The 26,250-nt window shown below is 49.9% G+C and overlaps 1 protein-coding gene across 3 annotated transcripts in view; it reads right to left on the minus strand.

Annotated features, from left to right (window-relative positions):
• Positions 1-363: 363 nt before the first annotated feature.
• The window catches only part of Galnt6 (polypeptide N-acetylgalactosaminyltransferase 6), a 50,240-nt gene continuing 24,353 nt past the window's right edge, over positions 364-26,250 (minus strand). For all 3 annotated transcript variants that reach the window (XM_045153599.1, XM_045153597.1, XM_045153598.1), the window contains exons 5-12: positions 19,289-19,438; positions 17,487-17,721; positions 11,652-11,769; positions 9,932-10,132; positions 9,333-9,464; positions 8,658-8,759; positions 5,648-5,800; positions 364-2,744 (exon numbers count right to left, since the gene is read on the minus strand). In XM_045153599.1, coding sequence (XP_045009534.1) covers positions 2,631-2,744; positions 5,648-5,800; positions 8,658-8,759; positions 9,333-9,464; positions 9,932-10,132; positions 11,652-11,769; positions 17,487-17,721; positions 19,289-19,438 — 1,205 coding nt within the window. In that variant the 3' untranslated portion in view covers positions 364-2,630. The remainder of the gene's footprint in view (positions 2,745-5,647; positions 5,801-8,657; positions 8,760-9,332; positions 9,465-9,931; positions 10,133-11,651; positions 11,770-17,486; positions 17,722-19,288; positions 19,439-26,250) is intronic.

A 26,250-nucleotide genomic window follows, 5' to 3' on the forward strand; every position in this document is an offset into this window, starting at 1 on the left:
TGGTTGGCCTTATTTGGGGTCTAATCTCAGAGCTGCCAAAACCTTGCGCGTGACTTTGGACAAACTCATTAATCTAGCCTCAGCGGGACGGTAAATTACAGAACTGGAATAGCATACCAGTTTTCAAATTACGTTTCCAAACCGTGACCATTTCATGTCCATTACTGCACTGCCCTCACCCATCTTCTCCACGCTGTTTATTACTGGAGTCACAATCTTACTCTGTAGTCCAGGCTGGACTTGAACTTGAGATTCTCCTGCCTCGGTTTCTGAGTGGAAATTACAAGCATGTGCCCAGCTCTTTTCTTTTTTTTTTTTGGAGGTAGGGTCTCACTCTAGCCCAGGATGACCTGGAATTCACTATGTAGTCCCAGGGTGGCCGTGAACTCACAGCGATCCTCCTACCTCTGCCTCCCGAGTGCTGGGATTAAAGGCGTGAGCCACCGTGCCTGGCTTTATTATTATTGTTTTGTCTACCTTATAGATGGGGCTTAGGAAACAAGGTCCTTTGACTTACACATGAGAATCACTGGCTGCAGGAACCTGTGAACATTTGTAGCACTAACGTTCCAGGAATCCTGGCATGGTCTCCCAGCTCGCCACCTGGCTCCATTGAAGGCTTCTGGGAACCAGTTAGAAACGGCCAGAACAGGCTGAGGAAATGGGAAGGGGGACGGTTCACTGCCCATTGTCACTGTGTGGGACAAGGAGCCCGGGTTCAGCACTGAGCGATTCGTACTGACGATGGAGCTTCAGCACCAGCTTGAGGGACCTGCCAGCTGGGAGATGGCAGAGAAGTCTCTCCACGTCTCTGCCTCTGCTTAGCTTTCCTCCTCTCCTCCCTCTTCTCCTTTCCTGTCTTCCTGTTTCCTGCAGTGCTAGGATAAATCCTAGGGCCTGGCACAGGTTGCCTAGAGTTACGAGTTCAGCCAATGAGCTATATTCCAGCCTAACCTCAGATTTCTCATCTGTGAAATGCACACAGTGGCTCATCTTTTGCATAGATTATTGTGCCAATGAAGTAGGATGCAGAACACGTGGCAGGGCATTTTCTGTAAATCTTAAATGGTCCAACATACCCTGGCTAGCATTAGCAAGAGAGTTCTCTTTGCCTCTCATCTCCCTGTTAGAACACACGGTTTCATGAAAGTCATGGCTTTGGGCTGCGACCATAGGGGTACTCTTCCAAAGCTCAGGAGGACCGTGGCTGTAGGGGTACTCTTCCAGAGCTCAGGAGGACCGTGGCTGTAGGGGTACTCTTCCAGATCTCAGGAGGACCGTGGCTGTAGGGGTACTCTTCCAGAGCTCAGGAGGACCGTGGCCGCGGGGGTACTCTTCCAGAGCTCAGGAGGACCGTGGCCGCGGGGGTACTCTTCCAGATCTCAGGAGGACCGTGGCCGTGGGGGTACTCTTCCAGAGCTCAGGAGGACCGTGGCCGTAGGGGTACTCTTCCAGAGCTCAGGAGGACCGTGGCCGTAGGGGTACTCTTCCAGAGCTCAGGAGGACCGTGGCCGTAGGGGTACTCTTCCAGAGCTCAGGAGGACCGTGGCCGTGGGGGTACTCTTCCAGATCTCAGGAGGACCGTGGCCGTGGGGGTACTCTTCCAGATCTCAGGAGGACCGTGGCCGTGGGGGTACTCTTCCAGATCTCAGGAGGACCGTGGCCGCGGGGGTACTCTTCCAGAGCTCAGGAGGACCGTGGCTGTAGGGGTACTCTTCCAGAGCTCAGGAGGACCGTGGCCGCGGGGGTACTCTTCCAGAGCTCAGGAGGACCGTGGCCGTAGGGGTACTCTTCCAGAGCTCAGGAGGACCGTGGCCGTAGGGGTACTCTTCCAGAGCTCAGGAAGACCGTGGCCGTAGGGGTACTCTTCCAGAGCTCAGGAGGACCGTGGCCGTAGGGGTACTCTTCCAGAGCTCAGGAGGACCGTGGCCGTAGGGGTACTCTTCCAGATCTCAGGAGGACCGTGGCCGTAGGGGTACTCTTCCAGAGCTCAGGAGGACCGTGGCCGCGGGGGTACTCTTCCAGAGCTCAGGAGGACCGTGGCCGTAGGGGTACTCTTCCAGAGCTCAGGAGGACCGTGGCCGTAGGGGTACTCTTCCAGAGCTCAGGAAGACCGTGGCCGTAGGGGTACTCTTCCAGAGCTCAGGAGGACCGTGGCCGTAGGGGTACTCTTCCAGAGCTCAGGAGGACCGTGGCCGTAGGGGTACTCTTCCAGAGCTCAGGAGGACCGTGGCCGTAGGGGTACTCTTCCAGAGCTCAGGAGGACCGTGGCCGTAGGGGTACTCTTCCAGATCTCAGGAGGACCGTGGCCGTAGGGGTACTCTTCCAGAGCTCAGGAGGACCGTGGCCGTAGGGGTACTCTTCCAGATCTCAGGAGGACCGTGGCCGCGGGGGTACTCTTCCAGAGCTCAGGAGGACCGTGGCCGTAGGGGAACTCTTCCAGAGCTCAGGAGGACCGTGGCCGTAGGGGTACTCTTCCAGAGCTCAGGAGGACTGTGGCCGTAGGGGTACTCTTCCAGAGCTCAGGAGGACCGTGGCCGTGGGGGTACTCTTCCAGAGCTCAGGAGGACCGTGGCTGCAGGGGTACTCTTCCAGATCTCAGGACTGTGACTTTGAGGATAACCTGGGGCTTAGACAAAAAGCCAGAGCTGGTGGGGGTCTTTGCGATTACAGGGGGCCATGGCTGGCTTCTTGTCCTGAATTGTCAGGCAGGTACCAGATCCTGAGTTCCTGATGAGCCAATCCTAAAAGATAATACAGCAAGGGATCATCCTGGTGCCCGGATCTCTGACAGCACAGCACAGCACTATGGGAGCAGGAGGGACAAGGAGACAAAGACAATTGATACAAGGCAAAGGAAACCCGACAAGGCACAAAGAGGATGTTTCCAGTGCCTCACTGGCGGTGCAAACACTGTAGGGCTACCTGTTACACATGCCGGCTTTAGTGTGATGACTGTAATATGAAGGCAGCAAGTCCATGGCTCATAGAAAAGTGCTCTGAGCGGCCTGGAGAGATGGCTTAGTGGTTAAGGCACTTGCCTGCCGAGCCATAGGACCTTGGTTTGATTCCCTAGTACCCACATAAGCCAGATGTACAAAGGGTTACATGCATCTGGAGTTCGTCTGCAATGGTTGGCATGCTCATTCTCTCTCTCTCACTCTGCCTCTTTCCCTTTCTCAAATAAATAAATAAATCCAAATAAAATATGGGTTTTTTCCTTTTCTTTTTGTTTTTCGAGATAGGGTCTCACTCCAGCCCAGGCTGACCTGGAATTCACTATAGAGTCTCAGGGTGGCCTCGAACTCATGGCAATCCTCCTACCTCTGCCTACCGAGTGCTGGGATTAAAGGTGTGCACCACCACGCCCGGCTCAAATAAAACATGTTTTTTAAAAGTGCTCTGAGGGCTGGAGAGATGCCTTCATGGTTAAGGCATTTGCCTGCAAAGCCAAAGGATCTAGGTTCCATGCCCCAGGACCCATGTAAGCCAGCTGCACAAGGAGGCACACGCATCTGGAGTTTGTTTGCAGTGTCTGGAGGCCCTGGCGCACCCATTCTCAATCTCTCTACCTGCCTATTTCTGTCTCTCTTTCAAACAAATAGATAAAAATGAAATATTAGGGCTGGAGGAATGGCTTAGTTGTTAAAGCATTTGTCTGCAAAGCCAAAGGACCCAGGTTTGAGTCCCTAGGACCCACATAGGCCAGATGCACAAGGGGACACACGTGTCTGGAGTTTGTTTGCAGTGGCTGGAGGTCTTGGCGTGCCCATTCTCTCTCTCTCTCTCTCTCCCTCTCTGTCAAATAAATAAATAAGTAAATAAAATATTAACAAACTGGAATATTAAAAAAGAAGGACAGCAGCTGGGCGTGGTGGTGCATGCCTTTAATCCCAGTACTCGAGAGGCAGAAGTAGGAGGATCGCTGAGAGTTCAGGGCCATCCTGAGACTACAGAGTGAATTCCAGGTCAGCCTGGGCTAGAGCGAGACCCTATCTCAAAAAACAAAAAAAAGGAAGGAAAGAAGAAGTGCTCTGACATGCTCCCCCTCTCCAGTGTCCAGGCTCAGCGACCTGGAGCCACTGCTGCCTACCCTCCACTTTCTGTCTGATAGACTTTCAGTGCACCATTCTCTATAGCCTCAAGGTTGGACCCTTCTCTCTTTTCTTTCTTTCTTTCTTTTCCAGCTGGGGATCACAGTGGGCAGGATTTGGGCTTAGTGATGTGGAAGCCTTGCCTATTGGTGCAGAGCTCCTGAGAGATTAATTGAGTCAATGCATGCCCATGCCTTGCTTTGTGCCTGACACATGGAAGTAGGCAGGAACCATGATTGAGCCCTCCACCTTCATCAATTTAAAAAGGTTGGCTGGAGAGATGGCTTAGTGGTTAAGTATTTGCCTGTGAAGCCCCAGTTCAATTCCCTAGGACCCACGTAAGCCAGATGCACAAGGTGGTGCATGCATCTGGAGTTCGTTTGCAGTGGCTGGAGGCCCTGGTGCGCCCATTCTCTCCCTCTCTCTCTCTCTCTGCCTCTTTCCCTCTCTGTCTGTCACTCTCAAATAAATAATAATAATAAATAGCAATGCTTGCAGGGCCAGGTGTGGTGGTACCTGCCTTTAATCCCAGCACTTGGGAGGCAGAGGTAGGAGGATCACTGTGAATTTCAGACCACCCTGACACTACATAGTGAATTCCAGGTCAGCCTGGGCTAGAGTGAGATCTTACCTTGAAAAGCAAAAATAAATAAATAAATATAAATGTTTGCAGGGCTAGAGAGATGGCTTAGCAGTTAAGGCGCATGCCTGCAAAGCCTAAGAACTCATGTTCAATTCTCCAGGTCCCATGTAGCCAGATGCATACTGATGCAAGTGTGCAATGTTACACATGTGCACAAGGGGGCACATGCATGTAGAGTTCGTTCACAGTGGCTGAACGGCCCTGGTGTGCCCATTCTCTCTCCTTTTGCCTCTTTCTCTCTCAAAAATATAAATAATTTTTTAATGCTTGCAGAGCTGGAGAGATGTCAGTGGTTAAGGCACTTGCCTGCAAAGCCTAAGGACCAAGGTTTGTTTCCCCAGTTACCTACATAAGCCAGATGCACAAAGCAGCACCATGTGTCTGAAGTTCTTTTGCAGTGGCTGGAGGACCTGGTGTGCCCATTCTCTCTCTCAATATCTGCCTCTCTCTCTCTCAAATAAAGCAATAAAATGTTTTTTAAAAATTTTTTGTTCATTTTTTATTTATTTATTTGAGAGTGACAGAGAGAGAGAAAGAGACAGAGAGAGAGATTGAGAAAGGGTGCGCCAGGGCTTCCAGCCTCTGCAAACGAACTCCAGACGCGTGCGCCCCCTTGTGCATCTGGCTAACGTGGGTCCTAGGGAACCGAGCCTTGAAACGGAGTCCTTAGGCTTCACAGGCAAGCGCTTAACCGCTAAGCCATCTCTCCAGCCCAATAAAATGTTTTTTAAATGTTTACATTGTGGCAGCACTAGTCATGAACCATCATTTTCGGCCAGAACCAGCAGCCACCAGGCATCATTTGAGCCTCCTCTCTCCATGCATTCTACCCCGCTCTAACGCGGCCCCGCCCCATGGTACCCCCGGCAGACGATGCAGGTGTGGCTCCAGAGTCTGGATTGCAACTCACCTGGGTCAGTTCCCATTCCTCGTCCTTAGGCACTTGGCTGTTTTTGCCAGTAAAGTGACAGCTCCTGAGGCCCAGAGTGCTGGCACTGGCGTGTAGACACAGCAGTTTCACAATGTTGTGACGAAGGTCCTTCTGGGTTGTGTACTCAAAGTACTGGAATCAAGACAAGGAGGTCTGGAGTTTTCTCACCACCTCCCAAAGCCACCTGACCCACTGTGTCAAGCAGATGTCACCCAGGGGAGGAAAGCAAGAGCGTGAAGTCCTGCCAAAGCTTTTACTAATTTATGTGTTACTTTCATGATTTTTACTATACCTGGGTTATCATGGAATATGAATATATATATATATAAACCTGGAACTCACTCTGTAGCACCAGGCTGGCCTTGAACTCACAGTGATCCTCCCACTTCAGCCTCTAGAGTGCTAGGACTAAAGGCGTGTACCACCACGCCCAGCAGATTATTTAGTTACTTGTGTGTGTGTTTGGGCATGCGTGTGTTGTGGTAGAAGTCAGAAATGTCTGTGCTCCACATTCTGTAAGACAGACTCTTGCTCCTGCAAACTGGCTTTACATGGATGCCAGGAAAGTGAACTTGAACCAGAAGGCTTTGCAACAACAGCGTTTTACTACCGCTGTGGTCCAGGCTGACTTGGAATTCACTATGTAGTCTCAGGGTGGCCTTGAACTCATGGTGATCCTCCTACCTCTGTCTCCTGAGTGCCAGGATTAAAGGTGTGTGCCACAATGCCCGGCTTCAAATTTAATGTCTATGAAGTCATATGTTGCCTCTGCTATGTTAGTTTTACTTTATTTCTCCCCCTGCCTTTTTTTTTTTTCAAGGTAGGGTCTTGCTCTAGCCCAGGCTGACCTAGAATTCACTATGTAGCCTCAGGATGGCCTTGAACTCTGCCTCCCGAGTGCTGGGATTAAAGGCGTGTGCCACCATGCCCAGCTTCTTTTCCTTTTTTTTGTCCAGGTCTTGCTAAGTAGCTTAGGCTGGCCTAGGTCTCTCTGATATGTAGACCATGCTGGCCTTGAACCCATGATCTGCCTGCCACTGCCTCTTAAGTGCTGGGACGGCAGGCATGTACCACCACACTAAAGTAAAAAAATGTTCATGAACTGGGCATGGTGGGACACACCTTTAATCCTAGTACTTGGTTGGCAGAGGTAAGAGGATTGACGTGAGTTCAAGGCCACCCTTAGACTATATAGTGAATTCCAAGTCAGCCTGGGCTAGGTGAGACCCTACGTCAAAAAGCTAAAACTAGGGCCTGGAGAGATGGTGTAGCAGTTAAGGTGCTTGCCTGCGAAGCCTAAGGACCCAGGTTCAACTCCCCAGCACCCATGTAAGCCAGATGCACAAGGAGATGTGTGTGCACAGGTACCGCATGCACACAAGGTGGTCCACATGTCTGGAGTTCATTTTCAGTGGCTAAGGCCATGGAGTGCCAATTATCTCTCTCATGCATGCTCTCTCATATAAATAAATAAATAAATCTTTAAAAAACTAAAACTAAAAAAATGCGGGTCTGGAGAGATGGCTTAGTGGTTAAGACACTTGCCTGTGAAGCCTAAGGACCCAGGCTCAATTCCCCAGTACCCATATAAGCCAGATGTACAAGGTGGTGCATGTGTCTGAAGTTCGTTTGCAGTGGCTGAAGGCCCTGGTGTGTCCATTCTCTCTCTATCTGCCTATTTTTCTCTCTCTTTGAAAAGTAAATAAATAAAAGTTTTAAAAAATACTTTATTTCTATTTATTTATTTGAGAGAGAGATACAGAAAGAGGGAGGGAGAGAAAGAGAGAGAGAGAGAGAGAGAGAGAGAGAGAGAGAGAGAGAGAGAGGGAGAGAATGGGTGTGCCAGGGCCTCCAGCCACTGCAAATGAACTCCAGAGGCATGCGCCCCCTTGTGCATCTGGCTTACATGGGTCCTGGGGAATTGAACCTGGGTCCTTTGGCTTTGCAGATAAGCACCATAACTGCTAAGCCATCTCTCCAGCGGCCCTCCAAATTTTTTAAGTGTCCATGGGAAAGCTGGGTGTAGTGGTGCACGCCTTTAATCCTAGCACTCAGGAGGTGGGGGCAGGACTGCCGTGAGTTTGAGGCCAGCCTGAGACTTCATAGTGAATTCCAGGTCAGCCTGGACTGGAGTGAGACCCTGCCTTTAAAAAAGGGGGGAGGTTCATGAATGTGCCACCTGAAGATCATTCGACAGGACAGCTGTGAGAGAAGCTGCTTCGAATGGGTTTGTCTTCATCTGTACATCCCAATATCTGGCTTGCTGCTCCTTCCTTCAGCAATAATTTTTGTTTTTGGTTTTGGTTTTCTGAGGCAGGGTCTCACTCTAGCCCAGGCTGACCTGGAATTCACTCTGTATTCTCAGGGTGGCCTCAAACTCAAGGCGATCTTCCTACCTCTGCCTCCCGAGTGCTGGCATTAAAGGTGTGCGCCACCAAGCCCGACTTCCTTCAGCAGTGTTTTAAGCACCTGTCACTTCCCAGAGCTGGGCACTGGACCAAGGGACAGTGGATGGGAAACAGACTAGTTATTCCTCACAGATGTGCTGATGCATATGGGGCACGGGGTAAATTCTCAGGACGTCAGGTAGCTGTGAGATGTCAGTATGTGGCTGTTTGGGGTCACTGCTGGGGGTAAAATTAGGCGGTGGTGTTTGGTCAGGGGTGTCATTGAGAATTAGAACTGAGCATAAGGCCGGGGGTGGTGACACATACCTTTAATCCCAGCAATCAGGAGGCAGAGGTAGGAGGATCTCTGTGAGTTCAAGGCCACCCTGAGACTACATAGAGAGTTCCAGGTCAGCCTGGGCTAGAGTGAGACCCTACCTGGAAACAATAACAACACAAAAAGCATGGCCCTCAGGCTGGAGCTTCCTGCAGCAGGCTTGGTACTTTCTTGGGTATCTCTCCTGTAACCTAGGCCTCAGGAAACGACTGTTTGGACAGCGGGTGTGGAGGGGAGGGGGCACCTCACAGACGGGTTTCTCTACCTGATTGCCGCCCAGGCCATGGCACATATACATGATGAGGGGCTTCCCTCCGCGGTTGTTCTCACCCACGTCCAGGCACTGGTTGGTGCCGAGGTTCCTGATCTGCAGAACGGTAAGCGGAGAAGAGAATCAGGACAGCCCGGCTGCGCCTTTCCTCGCTTGTAGAGTGGGGACCAACCGGAATGAGTTTTCTCTTGTGTCCGGTTAGCCTGGAGTTAAGAGCAGAGTGTTCTAGAGGCTGGACGAGGCTGGGACGGGCGCCCTCTGTTGGCAGGATAGGCAAGCTCTCAGGAGCAGAACAGTGGTTCTGCACGTGTCTGCCCTCGCCCCATCGCCCTCACCGGGGACTTGCCAGAAATGCAGGTTCACAGACCTCGTCAAGAACTTCCAGATCACAAACTGTGGCCGTGGGGCCCAGGGATCTGTCTTGACACATCTTCCTGGGGGGGGGGGGGTTGATGTGCTTAATGTTGGAGAACCACTGCTTATGACCTGCCCCATGCCCCACCCTCTCCTAGTCATAGTTCTCAAAGAAAGCCACACAGATGGGTCCTTCCATCCTCCTGATGAAGGAAGATGCAGGGCAAAGCCAATTCCTAATTGTCATCTGCCAGTGAGACGGTGGCTTTCAGCTCCCCAGGTGCGCCTGCCATGAGGGTGAGTCGGTTAACTCACGGCTCCATAGAAAATGGGATTCAGGTCCGGAACAAACATCTCCGGGTAGATGTTTTCCAGGTACCAGGAAAAGTTGTGGCAGCGTAGTTGTTCCCTTAGCTGCAGTCGCTCCGAAATATCACCGAAGGAGTTCTGTCAACAGAGCCACCCAGAGGGTCAGTTCCCTAGCCGGGACCTTCCGTCGGTGTTGAGGCAGCTCAATTAACAGTGTCAAGGCTAGTACTGCTTCTGCTCATTCCTGATCAAGAGCCCCCATGTGACCCCAGGCCCTTTGCCATGGTTTGGGAACCCTACTCCACTCTGCCCCCCCACAACTCCCGCTCTCTCCTGGTCCCCAATTCTGAGCCTGCCAGAGCCCTTCCTACTGTGAGAGGCTCTTCCTTGAATCTCTTTCTCCTCCCCACCCTCTAAGGGATTCTAGGACTCCTCAGGCAAGACAACGGGTCCTGTCCATCTCAAGCCTAGGAGGTCTGTCTATCCTGGGGCCCTTGGCCCACCTGGCTCACAAGGTTCTGAGGCTAGCTGCCATTGGGCCCCTGACCAGGGCCTAGGATTCTGCTTCTATCATTCAAATGCCTTCTGAGTACCACCTTCTTTACCTCCTGGGCCATCTCTGCTGCCCGTTTATTTTGCCTGTAGAAAATCTTCTTGTAGTCGTCCATCCAGACCTCAGCCAGACGCACCTGGTTGCGGGTGATGACACTGGTGCCCTTGGGGAAGGTATGGGGGCTCTTGCTGCGGAACACGTGGCCTACCACAGAGCACGGGATGATCTCCAGCTGGCCCCCACACTGCCATACCTGACATGAGAGGAAATAGGATGGGGGTTCAGGGGGTGGGGCGCCATCTTCCCCTAAGCAGCTCTGTTCGGTTCCCAGGAGGACTCGGGTAAGCACAGCCCTTCCTCTCCTTGGAGAAGGGACACGTGTGGACTTCTTCCTATGCCGCAAGGACCCAGTTCCAGGGTCTCTGTTCTGGTTCACTCTGGCATAGCAATGTGGATGTTCAGAGTCCTAAAACATTCAGGGCCGACTTCAGAGAAAAGACAGCTGGCTAACTTCGCACTAGGCAACTATTCTGGGCTTTGATCACTTGGGTTTGTGACCTGGAAAATTGATTTTATCAGCTTAACGCAAGAGTTATGGGACACTCAAACTCCCTAAAATCAGAGCATCAATACATTAACTATCAGCAGCGGCAGTCAATGGTGATTGTGGGAGTCACCTGGGCTCTCATCAAGCCAGCTTCCTAAGAGAAAGAGAGAGCTCGAACTGAGGTCAGGGGCCATCAAAATGCTGGTGACCCTCCTCTACGCCCGGGGGCTGACCCAAGACATCTTTTCTATTCATCTCTTCTTTCGGGTCTTGAATCAGGAGCTACACATTATTCATTTTGGTGTGGCAGCAGTAGGGGCCGCAGTCATCGTCACAGTAACAGCAAAATGACAGCTGTGGGGCTGGAGAGATGGCTTAGCAGTTAAGCGCTTGCCTGTGAAGCCTAAGGACCCCGGTTCGAGGCTCGGTTCCCCAGGTCCCACGTTAGCCGGATGCACAAGGGGGCGCATGCGTCTGGAGTTCGTTTGCAGAGGCTGGAAGCCCTGGCGCGCCCATCCTCTCTCTCTCCCTCTATCTGCCTTTCTCTCTGTGTCTGTCGCTCTCAAATAAATTAATTAATTAATTAAAAAAATTAAAAAAAATGACAACTGTGGGCTTAACATGGGCCAGGCATAGAGAGGTGACTGCGCAGACGAGCTCTTGGACTTATTAGTTACTTTCCACTGGCATGGGGGTCCGTGCCGCACTTGCAGAGAGGCCGTCTTGCCTGACCTATCTTGATGTGCCCAGTTGTTGGAATCCATCAGAACTGGGGTCCACTTCTTGTCCCACAGGTATGAAGAGCTCGTTGGGAGCACTCAGGGAAAATGCAAAGGCTGCCAGGGCATGGATCCCGGCACCTCAGAAGAGGAGCCTGATTTTTTCCTTTCAAAAGGATGGAGGCTAGTTCCTGATCTGTTTCCACTTTACCCAAACCCTTTCCCACAGAGTTGTAGGAGCCCCAGTCCCGTGATATCCAGCCCTTATGGTTCCTTTTATCCTTCCCTTCCAGAATGCTGTCCAGAAATTTGTTCAAGCCATCAATCTGATTGCCAGAGCCCCACAGTTGTGGGGGACGGGGTACAGAGGAAGTGGGAACCCACCCTTTCAGGTTCAGTTCCAGGCATGACATCCCTGAGGCTGCTGCTGCCCAAATGACAGCTCCTCCAGCCGTCCCCCGAGAGCGCTGAGGCTCCCCACCTCCCAAAGCCCTCTTCACTCTCACCCGGAAGGACATTTCCACGTTCTCCCCTCCCCAGATCTCCATCTGATTATCATAGGTACCGATGTGCTCAAAGTAGGACTTGGAGATGGAGAAGAGGCCACCAGCAAACGTTGGGGATCTGGAAAGACAGAAGGAGAAGCATGGATATCTTCTGTGAGGGGAGCAGTGGGTGCCTGGCGGGGAAGGCTATTGGCAGGCCCCATTCCTAAGCTTCCTGTGTCAGGATGAGCAGCCCTTCTTCTGCCAGGCCTCTCGTTCAGTGAACTTTTACTACACTCTCTTCCAGGTCCAGGACTCTCTGCTAAAAGGCATTCTCTCAGGCTGGAGGGATGGCTTAGTGGTTAAGGTGTTTGCCTGCAAAGCCAAAGGACCCAGGTTCGATTCCCAAGGACCCATATTATCCAGATGCACAAGGGGGCACACGAATCATCTGGAGTTCATTTGCAGTGGCTGGAAGCCCTGCTGCACCCATTCTCTCTCCCTCTCTCTCTCCCTCTTTCTCTGTCAAATAAATAAATAAAAATAAGTTATAAGGCATTCTCTCTCTATCTGCCTCTTTCTCTCTCAAATAAAATATTCAAAAATATAAGCTGAGTGTTAATCTCAGCACTCGGGAAGAAGAGGTAGGAGGATCACTGTGAGTTTGAGGCCACCCTGAGACTACATAGTGAATTCCAGGTCAGCCTGAGCTAGAGTGAGACCCTACCTGGAAAAACTGGGGAAAAAAAAAAAAAAAAAAAAAGGCATTCCTTTAGCTGTCCAGTTAAGAACATCAGAAACACCAGCCATCAGGGCTGGAGGAGCATGGCTGGCACCCAAAGGTGACAACCCAACCTCTGTGAGCACAAGGTAGCAAGAGGAGAGCTTCATTGTTCACCGTTGGGCTGTAGTGACTAGAGAGAAAGCAGATATTCTTTGTTTGTTTGTTTTCCTGAGGTAGGGTCTCACTCTAGGCCAGGCTGACCTGGAATTCAGTATGTAGTCTCAGGGTGGCCTTGAACTCATGGCGATCCTCCTACCTCTGCCTCCCAAATGCTGGGAGTAAAGGTGTGCATCACCACATCTGGCTTTGATATTCTTTTTGAAAAATATTTTTATTCATTTATTTGCAAGGAGAGAGAGAGAAAGAGAAACGGACACAGAGAGAGAATGGGAGCACCAGGGCCTCCAGCCGCCACAAACTCCAGACGCATGCGCTCCTTTGTGCATCTGACTTTACATGGGTGCTGGGGAATTGAACCTGGGTCATTAGGCTTTGTAGGCAAGCACCTTAACTGCTAAGCCACCTCTCCAGCCCTTGTTATTATTATTAATTATTACTTTGTAAGCTCTAGGGATCAAATTTGGGTCTTCATACTTGAAGGCAAACACTTTGCCAAATGAGCTATCTGCCCAGCACTAATACTATATCTTTAGGAGGAAAGTGGAACTGATTTTCAAACTAGGTAAGATTCAGACCAGGAAAGAACGCATGTGTAAGCCAAACAAACCAACAAGCAAAAGAAACCAAGTCAGGCATGGTGAAGCACGTCTTTAATCCCAGCATCTGGGAGGCAGAGGTAGGAGGATCACCATGAGTTTGAGGCCAGCCTGGGACTACAGAGTGAATTCCAAGTCAGCCTGGGCTAGAGTGAGACCCTGCCTCCAAAAGGCCAGAAGAAAAAAATAAAAGATTGGATGTGTAATTATTAGCTGGGCCGATCTCATTCTGTGTCAGAGTCCTTGTCCCTTGTACTTGAGAGACTTAGGCTTTGGGTGAAAGCGCCAGGGCCTTAACTAGGAGGCACACGTACTGGCCAGGGGACCAGGAGCAAGTAGCACATGCATCCTGCCAACGATGAAGCTCTGTCATCCAGCTGCCGGGGTCTGGGCATCAGAGCCTCGAACGTCAGGGCAGGTGGGGCTCCGGCGGCCTTCCCCTGCCCGTATGGCTGTGTCTGGCTCCAGCCCAGGGGTGGGGACTTGCTGCTATGCGTGCCAAACACGTGGTGGCATCTACAGCTGGGCGTGGTGGCACGCGCCTTTAATCCCAGCACTCGGGAGGCAGAGGTAGGAGGATCACCGTGAGTTCGAGGCCACCCTGAGACTACATAGTGAATTCCAGGTCAGCCTGGGCTAGAGTGAGACCCTGCCTAGAAAAGCAAGCAAGCAAGCAAACAAACAAACAAACAAAAAAGGCGGGGGGGGGGGGGAATCTATGAGACAAGCAGAGGTACAGGGTCAGTAGAATTTTAATTCATTTTCTTTCTCCTGCCTTTTCTCTCCTCTCCTTCTTTTCCTCCCTCTCTCCCATTCTTTCTCTCCCTCCTCTTTTTGCCTCCTTTCTTTTTATTTTCTTTTTTTTTTAATTTTTAATTTTTTGGTTTTTCAAGGTAGAGTCTCACTGTAGCCCTGGCTGACCTGGAATTCACTATGTAGTATCAGAGTCGCCTTGAACTCAGCAATTTTCCTACCTCTGCCTTCCAAGTACTGGGATTAAAGGCAATAGTCCCTTAAATCTCCTGGTCAGGACAGAAGAATAATGCCACAGAGAATCCGAAACCATAGGGCACTCTCAAAGCCACTCCCTGATTCTTTGGTCTGAGACAGGGATAAAATGGACTTGTTAGGACAGACAGCCATCTGTAGGGGACAGGGCAGGACGGGGGCAAAGGAAGCTAGCCCAGCTGGCTGCTTGAGTTTAGCAGGTTCTGTGGCAAAGCATGGTTTTTACTTTTTATTTTCTTTAATTTATTAATTTGAGAGAGAAAAAGAAAGGTGGGGGAGAGAATGGGTATGCTAGGTCCTCTAGCCATTGCAAATGAACTCCAAACTCATGTACCACCTTGGTTTATGTGGGTTCTGGGGAATCAAACCTGGGTCCTTAGGCTTTGCAGACAAGTGCTTTAACAGCTAAGCCATCTTTCCATCCCTACCTTTTTTATTTTTTAAGTAGTTATCATTTGTGAGGAGAAAGTCAATGAATATGGGTGCACCAGGGCCTCTTGCCATTGTAAACAAACTCCTGATGCAGGTGCCATTTTGTGCATCTGGCTTTATGTGGGTACTGGGAAAATGAATCCTGGCCAGCAGGCTTTGCAGGCAAACGCCTTTAACCGCGGAGCCATCTCCCCGGCCTGGCTTTGCACTAGCTGAACATAGTTATTATGTGGCTGAGCCTGTACTGAAATGAACGGGGCAACTGTAACACACTTTCTGTTTTCTTTCCTTCAGCATTGGCTATTAGGAATTGAACCCAGCACGTAAGTGCTCTGTCGCTGAGATGTTTACTTAAATTTTGTGACAAAGTCTCACTAAATTGCCCAGACTTACTCTATAGCTCAGATATCCTCCTGCCTCAGCCTCCTGAGCAGCTGCTATTATTGGCACACACCAAGCCAGGTCTAATTGCTGAGCTCCAGGCCAATGAGAGAGAATGAACGAGCATGCCAGGGCCTCTTGCTACTGCAAACAAACTCCATACACATGTGCCACTTTGTGCGCCTGGCTTTATGTGGATGCTGGGGAACTGAGCCCAAGCTGTCAGGCTACATAAACAAGTGCTTTAACCACTGAGCCATGTCTCCAGCCCTTTCCTTTAAATTTTAACTTTTATGCATATGTGTGGAGGTCAGAGGACAACGTCAGGTGCCATACTCAGGAGCACGCTCCACTTTCTTTGAGACAAAGCCACCCTTGTTGCCTGGAGCTCACCAGTGAGGTGAGACCAGTAGACCAGCAAGGCCTAAGGATCCTCCTGTCTACGCCTCCCAGGGCTGAGATCATAGGACCTGCCACCACACCCAGCATTTTTCATTAGTTTTTTTGAGGTAGTGTCTTGCTAGTCCAGGCTGACCTAGAATTCACTAGGAGTGTCTCAGGTGGCCTAGACCTCCTACCTCTGCCTTCTGAGCTCTGGTATTCAAGGCGTGCACCACCAAGAACAGCGACACTCAGAATATTTTACATGCAACCTGGAGTTAGAACTCAGGTCCTCATGCTTCTGAGGCCAGCATCTTGCCAACTGAGCCATCTTCCCAGACCCTTACTTTCTTTTAATACATTCTAAGTCTGTTCAAAAGTTGTGAACCACAGGGTCCATTTTGGAAGAGATGGTGGAAAGAACGTAAGAGCCAAAGGAAGGGGAGGCCTGCTTACAAAAGACACACAGTGGCCTTGAAATTAATTCATGGCCTCAAAGTGGTGATATTCCCTCCACAAGACCTGCATCATGGGGTGGGGGGGGACCCTGACGGGGCTGGAGGGATGGCTTAGCAGTTAAGACACTTGCCTGCAAAATCAAAGGAAGTTTCAATTCCCTAGGACCCATGTAAGCCAGATACGCAAGGTGGTGCATGTGTCTGAGGTTAAAATGAAGTGGCTGGAGGTTCGGTTATACCCATTCTCTCTGTCTCTCTCAAATAAGTAAATAAAAATGAAAAATATCAAAAAACAAAACAAGGGCTGGAGAGATGGGTTAGCGGTTAAGCGCTTGCCTGTGAAGCCTAAGGACCCCGGTTCGAGGCTCGGTTCCCCAGGTCCCACGTTAGCCAGATGCACAAGGGGCGCACACGTCTGGAATTCGTTTGCAGAGGCTGGAAGCCCTGGCGCGCCCATTCTCTCTCTCTCCCTCTATCTGTCTTTTTCTCTCTGTCTGTCACTCTCAAATAAATAAATAAAAAATTAAAAAAAAACAAACACCTGATGGCATCAAGGTGGGAGACTAGCTGGAAAGAAGGGGATCAGTGGAGTAGGGTTGGGAGGGGCAGAGGGAAGGTGGTGAGAGGGGATTATGACCATGAAATATTGTCTATATTTATGGGAGTTGTCAATAAATAGTTAAAAAATAATATAAACTGGATGTGGTAGCACATGCCTTTAATCCCAGCACTTGGGAGGCAGTAGTCGGAGGATCACTAGAGGCCACCCTATCTCAAAAAACCAAAAAAGAAAACAACAACAACAAAAAAAGAGGGGCTGAAAGGATGGCTCAGAGGTGAAGGCAGTTGCCTGCAAAGCCTAAGGACCTGAGTTTGATTCCCTAGTATCTATGTAAAGCCAGATGCACAAACTGGCACATGTGTCTGGAGTTTATTTGCAGTGATTAAAGGCTCTGGTGTACCCATTCTCTCTATCTGCCTTCCTCTATCTCTTTTTTCTCATAAACAAATAATTTGTTTTTTTTTTCTGCCTCCCTAGTACTAGGATTAAGGGCGTGTGCCACCATGCCAGGCCCTAAGTACAGTCTCACTTTAGCCCAGGCTGACCTGGAATTCACTCTGTAGTCTCAAGGTGGCCTCAAACTCAAGACGATCCTCCCACCTCTGCCTCCCGAGTGCTGGGATTAAAGGCATGTGCCACCATGCCTCACTCTAATAAACAAATATTAAAAAAAAAAAAAAAAAACAGAAAAGAAAGTGAGCTGGCAAGCCACTGCTGCCTATTACAAAGGCTACCTGTCGTTACAACAATGGCCTCTCTCCCCACCCTCTCTCACCGTCTATAAGTGGCAGTCATGACCTTCTAGGCACAGGGAGAAATGAATGAGGTGAAGCCCGGCCCAGGTCAGTGGCACACCAGAGCAAAGTGCCCTGCTGCGAGGCAGTGTGGCTCTATGCTTTTTTAGGTCAGATGGGGATGGAGACCCTTGCTATACCATTTGCTAAGGACACTTGTTTACAGCCACGGGCCTCAATGTTCTCACGTGCCAAATAGTCCACCCATAGGATTTGTGTCATAGGAAGAGAGGGCTAAACAGACTACGTGGAGTGCTTGACAAAGTGCCTAACAGATGAGTGGGGTGGCACGGGTGGGAAGAGGCTGGGGGGGGGGTGGTCACCAGGTGCTGGTCCTTACTTGATGGGGTAAGTCTCATCCTTGCGTCTCTGCTTCTCATGCGCAGGCACAACCTCCCAGCCAAAGTTCAGGCTCCAGTCAAAGTTGCCACGGCTGTGGACGCGGCCCCTCCAAGCGGGCTTCAAGAACTGGAAAGTGTTAAGGTCAATGGTGACAATGTCTGGGCTCACCACTGCTGTCTTGACCTCAGCAATTCGAGCCAGAAGGGGCTCCAGCCAGCCATGGAAACACTCACCTACAGGCCCAGGACAAGAGGCAGAAGTCAGGGATCCGCCCACAGCCCACGTCCCAACCCCAGAGGAGACCCCAGAGGCTCAGCAGGCAGAGACCCACCACCATCTCCACAGCTGTAGGGAGCACAGAGCCATGTCCCGAGAGCATCCTCCCCCAGCTCCACAGGAGGAGGGGTGCTGGATGAGGGCAGGGCAGCCTCAGGAGAGACGCCATTGGGAAGGGCATGGGTGGGGATCTTCAGGGTTTCCAGCCCCTTCCCCAGGGTGGGGTTTCAGAAGGGACTTTCCCTCTAGCAGGGCATCTGCATGTCAAGCCCCAGCTCACTGTAGAAGAATTCCTCTCATTGTTTTAGACTGCTGAGATTTTCTTTTCTTATCTTGCCACATAATCCTGGTTGGCCTACAACTCCATATGTAGACTAGGGTAGCCTTGAATTTGCAGTGATTCTCCTGCTTTTGCCTCCGAGCCTGGGATTACAGGTATGCCTGGCCATCTATGAGTTTCTGTGCCTTTTTTTTTTGTTTATTTTTATTTATTTATTTATTTATTTGAGAGTGACACAGAGAGAAAGAGGCAGGTAGACAGACAGCATGGGCGCGCCAGGGCTTCCAGCCACTGCAAACAAACTCCAGACGCGTGCGCCCCCTGACTAACATGGGTCCTGGGGAATCAAGCCTCGAACCAGGGTCCTCAGGCTTCACAGGCAAGCGCTTAACCACTAAGCCATCTCTCCAGCCCCTTGTTTTTTTTTGAGGTAGGGTCTCAATCTACTTCAGGCTGGCCTGGAATTAACTGTGTAGTCTCAGACTGGCCTTCAACTCACAGCCCTCCTGAGTGCAGGGATTAAAGGTGTGCACCACCATGCCCAGCAGCTTCAAGACTTTTTACGAACTTTTGCATTTCTTTTTTTTTTTTTGTTGTTCATTTTTATTTATTTATTTGAGTGTGACAGAGAGAGAGAGAGAGAGAGAGAGAGAGAGAGAGAATGGGCGCGCCAGGGCTTCCAGCCACTGCTATCGAACTCCAGACACGTGCGCCCCCTTGTGCATCTGGCTAACGTGGGACCTGGGGAACCGAGCCTTGAACCGGGGTCCTTAGGCTTCACAGGCAAGCGCTTAGCCGCTAAGCCATCTCTCCAGCCCTGCATTTCTTTATTTAGCCCTCAGATGGTAATTTTATTGGGCGAATGAGGAAACAGGCTCCGTGAGCGGCAGAGGAAGATGGGGAACAAGAGTTTCTAAGTCCGAGTCTCGAGCTGGTTTGGGGGGGATGATTTTTGTGTCCAGACATAGGTCTTTCTGGCTCCACGTGGCCCTATAGAAAAGCTGCCCACAAGGCGATTCGCAGGGAGGACAGGATGAGGTACAGAAGAGGGAAGGCTGAGCAAATGTGGCTCCAAAACACACCACCAGCTGTTGGGGGGGGGGGTCACCAGTTGTTTTATGGCTGTTGCTGCTCTTTGGGAGTTGGGGGGAGGAAGCCGCAGACGGGGGAGATGAAACACTGGTCCCAAGCCCTTCATGTGCCGGGCTGCCCGGGCCTGACACCAGGCAGGCGTCTCTACTCACAGTGGGCGTCAAGGAACGTGAGCACCTCTGCCCGCGCCACGCTGGCCCCCAGCAGCCGCGCGGGCACCAGCCCCTTCCGCGTGCGCTGCCGCACCACGCGCACGATCTGCAGCCGCTGCACGTAGCGCTCCAGCTTCGCCTTCAGGTATTCTGGAAAAGGCAAGGCCGCCGTTGAAAACCCGTGGGCCCTGAGCCCAGGGGCTCCCGGACCTCCATCAGGCCTGAACGTCAGCCCCACTAATTGACTCTCCAGGTCCCACATAAGCCAGACGCGCCAGGTGACACCAGCGCCCAAGGTCGCACATGCGCCCAAAGGTGGTGCACGTGTCTGGAGTTCGGTTACAGTGGCTGGAGGCCATGGCGTGCCAATTCTCTTTCTGTTTCTCTCTCTCTTGCTCTCTCGCATAAAAGGAGAAAGGCCAGTCTGTTGGGGATACCTCCCAAAAAAGAAGAAAAATAGTCACTGAAGGATGATATAACTCAATGGTCAGGCAGGCATTTAGTATGTACTTACCTTTCATCAATGGGGTCCTGGCTTAATCTCCAGAATTGCCTATATATGGATGTGTGTGTGCCGTATGTACGTATAAAAGAGAGGGAGGGGGCTGGGGAGATGGCTCAGCGTTTGCCTGCAAAGCCTAATGACCAGAGTTAAATTCCCCAGTACCCATGTAAAGCCAGATGCATAGTGGCACATGCATCTGGAGTTTGTTTGCAGCAGGAGGAGGCCCTGGCACACCCATTCTCTCTCTCTTCTACTGCTCTCTGTTTGCAAGTAATTAATTTAAGAAAAAGAAAGAAAGAGGGAGGAAGCGAAGAAGGGAGAGAAAGAGAGGAAGGGACAGGATGGGTGTGCCCGGGCCTCTTGCCACTGCAAACAAACTTCAGATTCTACTTTGGCTTTACATGGGTACTGGGGAATCGAACCCAGGTTATCCGGCTTTGCAAGCCAGTTCCTTTAACCACTGAGCAATCTCTTCAGCCTTCTTTTTTTTTTTTTAATTTTTTATTTATTTATTTGAGAGCGACAGACACAGAGAGAAAGACAGATAGAGGGAGAGAGAGAGAATGCCAGGGCTTCCAGCCTCTGCAAACGAACTCCAGACGCGTGCGCCCCCTTGTGCATCTGGCTAACGTGGGACCTGGGGAACCGAGCCTCGAACCGGGGTCCTTAGGCTTCACAGGCAAGCGCTTAACCGCTAAGTCATCTCTCCAGCCCATCTTCAGCCTTCTTGAATCTTCTCTATGAAGGAATCCTCTCTATGCAACAGACACACTGGCTCCAAGGTTAATAGATGAAAAAAATAAGACTCTGTGACAAGCCCAGGGTCACCCCAGTGAGTGTAAAGGCAGCAGTGAGGTTTAACCAGACTGTCTGCAAAATTGTCTCCTCCACTCCAGCAGCAGCAGAGCCACTCACCAGAACTTAACATCTCTTGGGTGTCCCTGCAGCCTCCCCAATCATGTGAAGCATGGCCACTTCCCAAGTGTGAGACTCCAGGAGGAAAGGGGAGAAGGGAACTTGGTCAAGCTTCTCTTTTGGTCACGGGGAGGGCAGAAGCGCAGGGAAAGGCAACTGTAGTTTAGAACTTCAACTCTCTCTCTTCTTCACATTCTCTGTTAGTCCTTCCACCCCAGGGCCCTTGGGAATGAAATTCGGCTGAGAAGGGGTACATCCTGCACAGGAAGGGTCTGACATCACAGGGCTTATGGGCCCCTGCTCAGCCCAGCTCAGGGCTGCTCAACAGGAAGGAGGAGCCCCGCCAGGACCTTCTCAGCTGCTCACGTCTCCCTGAGAACCTCCTTAGCTCTTCTCACAGGAAGCTCGTGGTGGCGAAGATAACCCAGCCACAAAACATCACAGGAAGTGGGTTCTGTGGTAAGAGACAGAAGCCCTGAGCTGGGACCGTCAAGGGAGGCCTGAGCTCCTTAAAGCTCTTCCACGGCTACCTTCCAGTCTCAGGGTCCAAGCGGACTCTGGAGGTTGTGAGCCCCAGGTCTCAGGTCCTTCCAGGGGAGTCAGACGTCTCTCCCTGTGAGATCTCCACTTGTCCCACCCCGGCCACCTATGCTATCTCATGTCCCTTAGATGAAAGCTTTTTATTTATTTATTTATTTATTTTTTTGAGGTAGGATTTCACTCTAGCTCAGGCTGACCTGGAATTCACTATGTGGTCTCAGGCTGGCCTCGAACTCGCAGCGATCCTCCTACCTCTGCCTCCCGAGTGCTGGGATTAAAGGCGTGCAGGAGCACACCCTGCGGAAGGCCTTTTAGTTTGGGCCCAACTCAACCCAACCTCACTCCTCAGGCCTGGACTCCACCAACTACAGTGAGCCATCCGTATCCCCCAGGCAGCCCCATGATTTGCGATACTGGCTGTAAGTGATGGCTCGGGGCTTTCCCCTTAACCTTGCAGAGCCACTAACTTAACGTGACCCCAAATGAACTCTGCGTCTCCGCCAGTATGTCCCCAGGTTCCCCATGTCAGTCCCAGCAACAGCATCTGCCCTGGAGTCATGTTGGATTCTTTCTCCACCGTTAGCTACTTGCATGTGGGTTCCCATTCACCCTTGTCACTCCACATAAAATGTCCAACTAGGAGCTGGACATGGTGGTGCACGCCTTTAATCCTAGCACTCGGGAGGCAGAGGTAGGAGGATCACTGTGAGTTCGAGGCCACCCTGAGACTACATAGAGAATTCCAGGTCAGCCTGAGCTAGAGACCCTACCTCGAAAAAACAAAAACAAAAACAAAATGTCCAACTAGGTGATATCCCAGCCTCTATGCCATATCACACTCCCTAGCCCAATCATGGCAGCCACGGTGAGCAGCAGAGTGTCAGCCGTTCTCTCCTTTTCTCTCTCTGCTAGGGATTGAACTCAGGACTCAGGCATGCTAGGCAACGGCTATTCCACTGAGCTGTAGCCTGGTCCCAAAATTATATCTTAAAACTATAAATCAGCTGGGTGTGATGGTGCATGCCTTTAATTCCAGAGCTCAGAAAGCAGAGGTAGGAGGATCACTATGAGTTCAAAGCAAGCCTGGGACTTGAGGTCAGCCTGGTCTAGAGACCCTTCCTTGAAAAAAACAAAACAAAACTATAAACCAGATAATTTTTTAGTTTTTTGTTTGTTTGTTTTTTGAAGCATGGTCTTACTTTAGTCCAAACTGACCTGGAACTCACTATGTAGTCTTAGGGTGGCCTTGAACTGACTTCAATCCTCATATCTCTGCATCCGGAGTGCAGGGATAAAAGGTGTGTACCACCACGCCCGGCAACAAATTTTTTTAGTTAAAAAGTTTTTTTTTAAATAAAATGTAAATTAATTGCCTTTCTTTTCATTTTCCCTCCCTCCATTCCTCCTCCCTCCTTTTCTTTTTCCCTTCCTGAGATAAGGTCTTACTATGTTGCTCAGGTTGGCTTCGAACCTGTGATCCTCTCATCTCCACCCCCTCAGCACCGGGGCTACAGGCGTACACAGCCACGGCTGGCTTTTTTTTTTTTTTATTAAAATTTTTATTTATTTATTTGAGAGCGACAGACACAGAGGGAAAGACAGAGGGAGAGAGAATGGGCGCGCCAGGGCTTCCAGCCTCTGCAAACGAACTCCAGTCGCGTGCGCCCCCTTGTGCATCTGGCTAACGTGGGACCTGGGGAACCGAGCCTCGAATCGGGGTCCTTAGGCTTCACAGGCAAGCGCTTAACCGCTAAGCTATCTCTCCAGCCCCACGGCTGGCTTTTTATGTGGTTGCAGGGGATTAAACTCAGGTCTTCATGCTTGTGCAGCAAGTGCTCTTACCTGCTGAGCCATTTGCTCAGCCCCAACTCAAATGATTTCTCTATTTATTTTTTTATTTATTTTTGAGATGGAGTCTTAGTAAGTAGCCCAAGATGGACTCAAACTCACAATTTTCCACAGCTGACCACAAATTTCACTAACACAAATAATTACACTAACACTTAAAGGTATACTTAAAAAGAGGTTCATGTCAGGCATTGTGGTACACACCTTTAATCCCAACACCCAGGAGGCTGAGGCAGGAGGACTGCCATGAGCTCAGGACCAGCCTGGGACTATGTAAATTCCAGATCAGTCTGGGCTAGAGTGAGACCCTACCTCGAAAAAACTTAGAAAAACACAAACGAAAACCTGCCTGCCAGGATTTAATTCCCCAATACCCATGCAAAGCCAGATGTACAATGTGGCACATATATTTAGAGTTCATTTGCAGTGGCAAGAGGCTCTGGTGTGTCCCTATTCTTTCTTTCTCTCTGCTTGCAAATAATAATAATAAAAATCCAAAGGAGAAACCTTAAAACAAGCAAATGAACAAACACAAGGGTTGGGGATTTAGTTCAATCGCAGGATGCTTGCCTAGTAAGTGAAGGATCAGGGTTGAGTCCTCAGCATCAGAAAAACAGAATTATCATAAATATACTTCAGTGACTCCACTTCTAGGTATAGACGTGAAAAACAGAATTATCATAAATATACTTCAGCGACTCCACTTCTAGGTATAGACGTGAGAGTTCCAAATAGGAACTTGAGCAGTGATCTTTACACCCCTGTTCACAGCAGCATTACTCATAACAGCTACAGATGAAGCAATCACAATACGTGTCCATCAGTAGATGCACGGATAAGCAAAATGTGGCATGGCCATGTGAGGGTCATCAGCCAGCTTTAGAAAGGAAGGGATTTTTGTTTTCCCGAGGTAGGGTCTCATTCTAGCTCAGGATAACCTATAATTCACTCTCTAGTCTCAGGTGGCCTCGAACTCACGGCGATCTTCTTACCTCTGCCTCTCAAGTGCTGGGATTAAAGGCGTGTGCCACTATGCCTGGCTTGGTTAATATTTTTTAATATGTCATTTATTTATTTAAGAGAGAAAGAGGTAGATGAATAGAGAGAAAGAGAGAGAATGGATGTACCAGGGCCTCTAGCCATTGCAAACAAGATCTAGACACAGGTACCACCTTGTATATCTGGTTTTATGTAGGCACTGGGAAACTGAATTTAGGTCCTTTGGCTTTGCTGGCAAGTGCCTTAACTGCTAAGACATCTCTCCAGCCCCCTCTATTTATTTTTTATTTTTTTGAGGTAGGGTCTCTTTCAAGCCCAGGCTGCCCTGAAATCCACTATGTAGTCTGGCCTTGAACTCACAGCGATCCTCCTACCTCTGCATCCTCAGTGTTGGGATTAAAGGCATGTGCCACCTCACCTGCTATTCCCCTTTAAATTTTTTTTTTTTTTCAATGTAGGGTCTCACTGTAGCCCAGGCTGACCTGGAATTCACTATGAAGTCTCAGGGTGGCCTCGAACTCATGGCGATCCTCCTCCCTCTGCCTCCCAGGTGCTGGGATTAAAGGTGTGTGCTACCATGCCCGGCTCCTTTTATTTATTTATTTTAAATAAAGGAATTCTGACATATACTCCAACAAGAAGCCAGCCACAAAAGAACAAATGCTATATGACATTCCACCTATTGAGGAACCTAGAGTAATGACATTCATAGAGCCAGGAAGTAGAATGTGGCTGCCAGGGGGTGGGGAGAGATGGAAAGGGTGAGAAGCTGTGGTTTAATGGGTACAGGCTTTAACATGGGAGGATGAAACACTTCTGTAAATGGACAGTTGTGACGGTTACACAGCAACGTGGATGGATTCAGTGCCAAAGATCTGTATCCTGGGTTGGAGAGATAGCTCCGCCATTAAAGGAGCTTGCTTCCAAAGCCTGTTGGCCTGGGTTGGATTCCCCAGAACCCATGTAAAACAAGATGCAAAAGTGGACCATGTGTTTGGAGTTTGTGTGCGGTGGATGAAGGCCCAGGTATGCCCAGGCTTTTATTTCTCAATTTTCCTCTTTCTTTTTCTCTCCTATCTCAAATAAATAAATAAGTAATCCCAGCACTTGGGAGGCAGATGTAGGAGGATCGCCGTGATTTCAAAGCCAGCCTGGGATTACATAGTGAATTTCAGGTCAGCCTGGACTAGAGTGAAACCCTACCTTGGAAAAAAATATGGTGCAAATGACTTGTACACTAAGAGAAAAAGAAATGATGACATCCAAATTGAAGAGGGATTCCATGGAGGGGGTTAGGACGTGAAAAGGGAAGGTGGTGAGAGGGGATTATGATCATGGTATATTGTCTATGTTTATGGAAGCTGTCCATAAATAGTTAAAAAATAACATAGGGCTAGAGAGATGACTCAGCGGTTAAGGCAAAGGCACTTGCTTACAAAGCCTAAGTTTGGTTCCCTAGTACCCACAGAATGCCAGATGCACAAAGTGGCACATGCAGCTAGCGTGGTGGTGCCTGCCTTTAACCTTAGCATTTGGGACAGAGGTAGGAGGATCGTTGTGAGTTCAAGGCCAGCCTGAGACTACATAGTGAATTCCAGGTCAGCCTGGGCTAGAGTGAGACCCTACCTCCAAAAACCAAAAACCGTAACAAAACAAAATGGCACATGCATCTGGAGTCCAACTACAGTGGCTGGAGGCCCTGGCATGCCTAATCTCTCTGTCTGCCTCTCCTCTATCTCTGCTTGAAAATATATATATTTAAATTTTATTTTATTTTATTTATTTATTTTTTTGGTTTTTTAAAGTGGGGTCTTGCTGTAGCTCAGGCTGACCTAGAATTCACTATGTAGCCTCAAGGTGGCCTCGAACTCTCAGCAATCCTCCTACTTCTGTCTCCCGTGTGCTGGGATTAAAGGCATGTGTCACCATGTCCAGTTTAATAAATAAAAATATTTAAAAAATTAAAATAGTGAAGATGAAGACATATAAGGCTTTCCTCATATGCACAGCGTCCTGGGCTTGATCCCTAGCATCTCTCTCTCTCTCACTTGAGTACACATGCACACATGCATGCATGCACAAACTAAGAAAAACATGGGGGTGATGAGACATTTCACATTGTGCCTGCAAGCCCTGGCCATTGCTGACAAAGCTC

Source organism: Jaculus jaculus, chromosome 6 (assembly GCF_020740685.1).
Source record: "Jaculus jaculus isolate mJacJac1 chromosome 6, mJacJac1.mat.Y.cur, whole genome shotgun sequence".
Taxonomy (NCBI): domain Eukaryota; kingdom Metazoa; phylum Chordata; class Mammalia; order Rodentia; family Dipodidae; genus Jaculus; species Jaculus jaculus.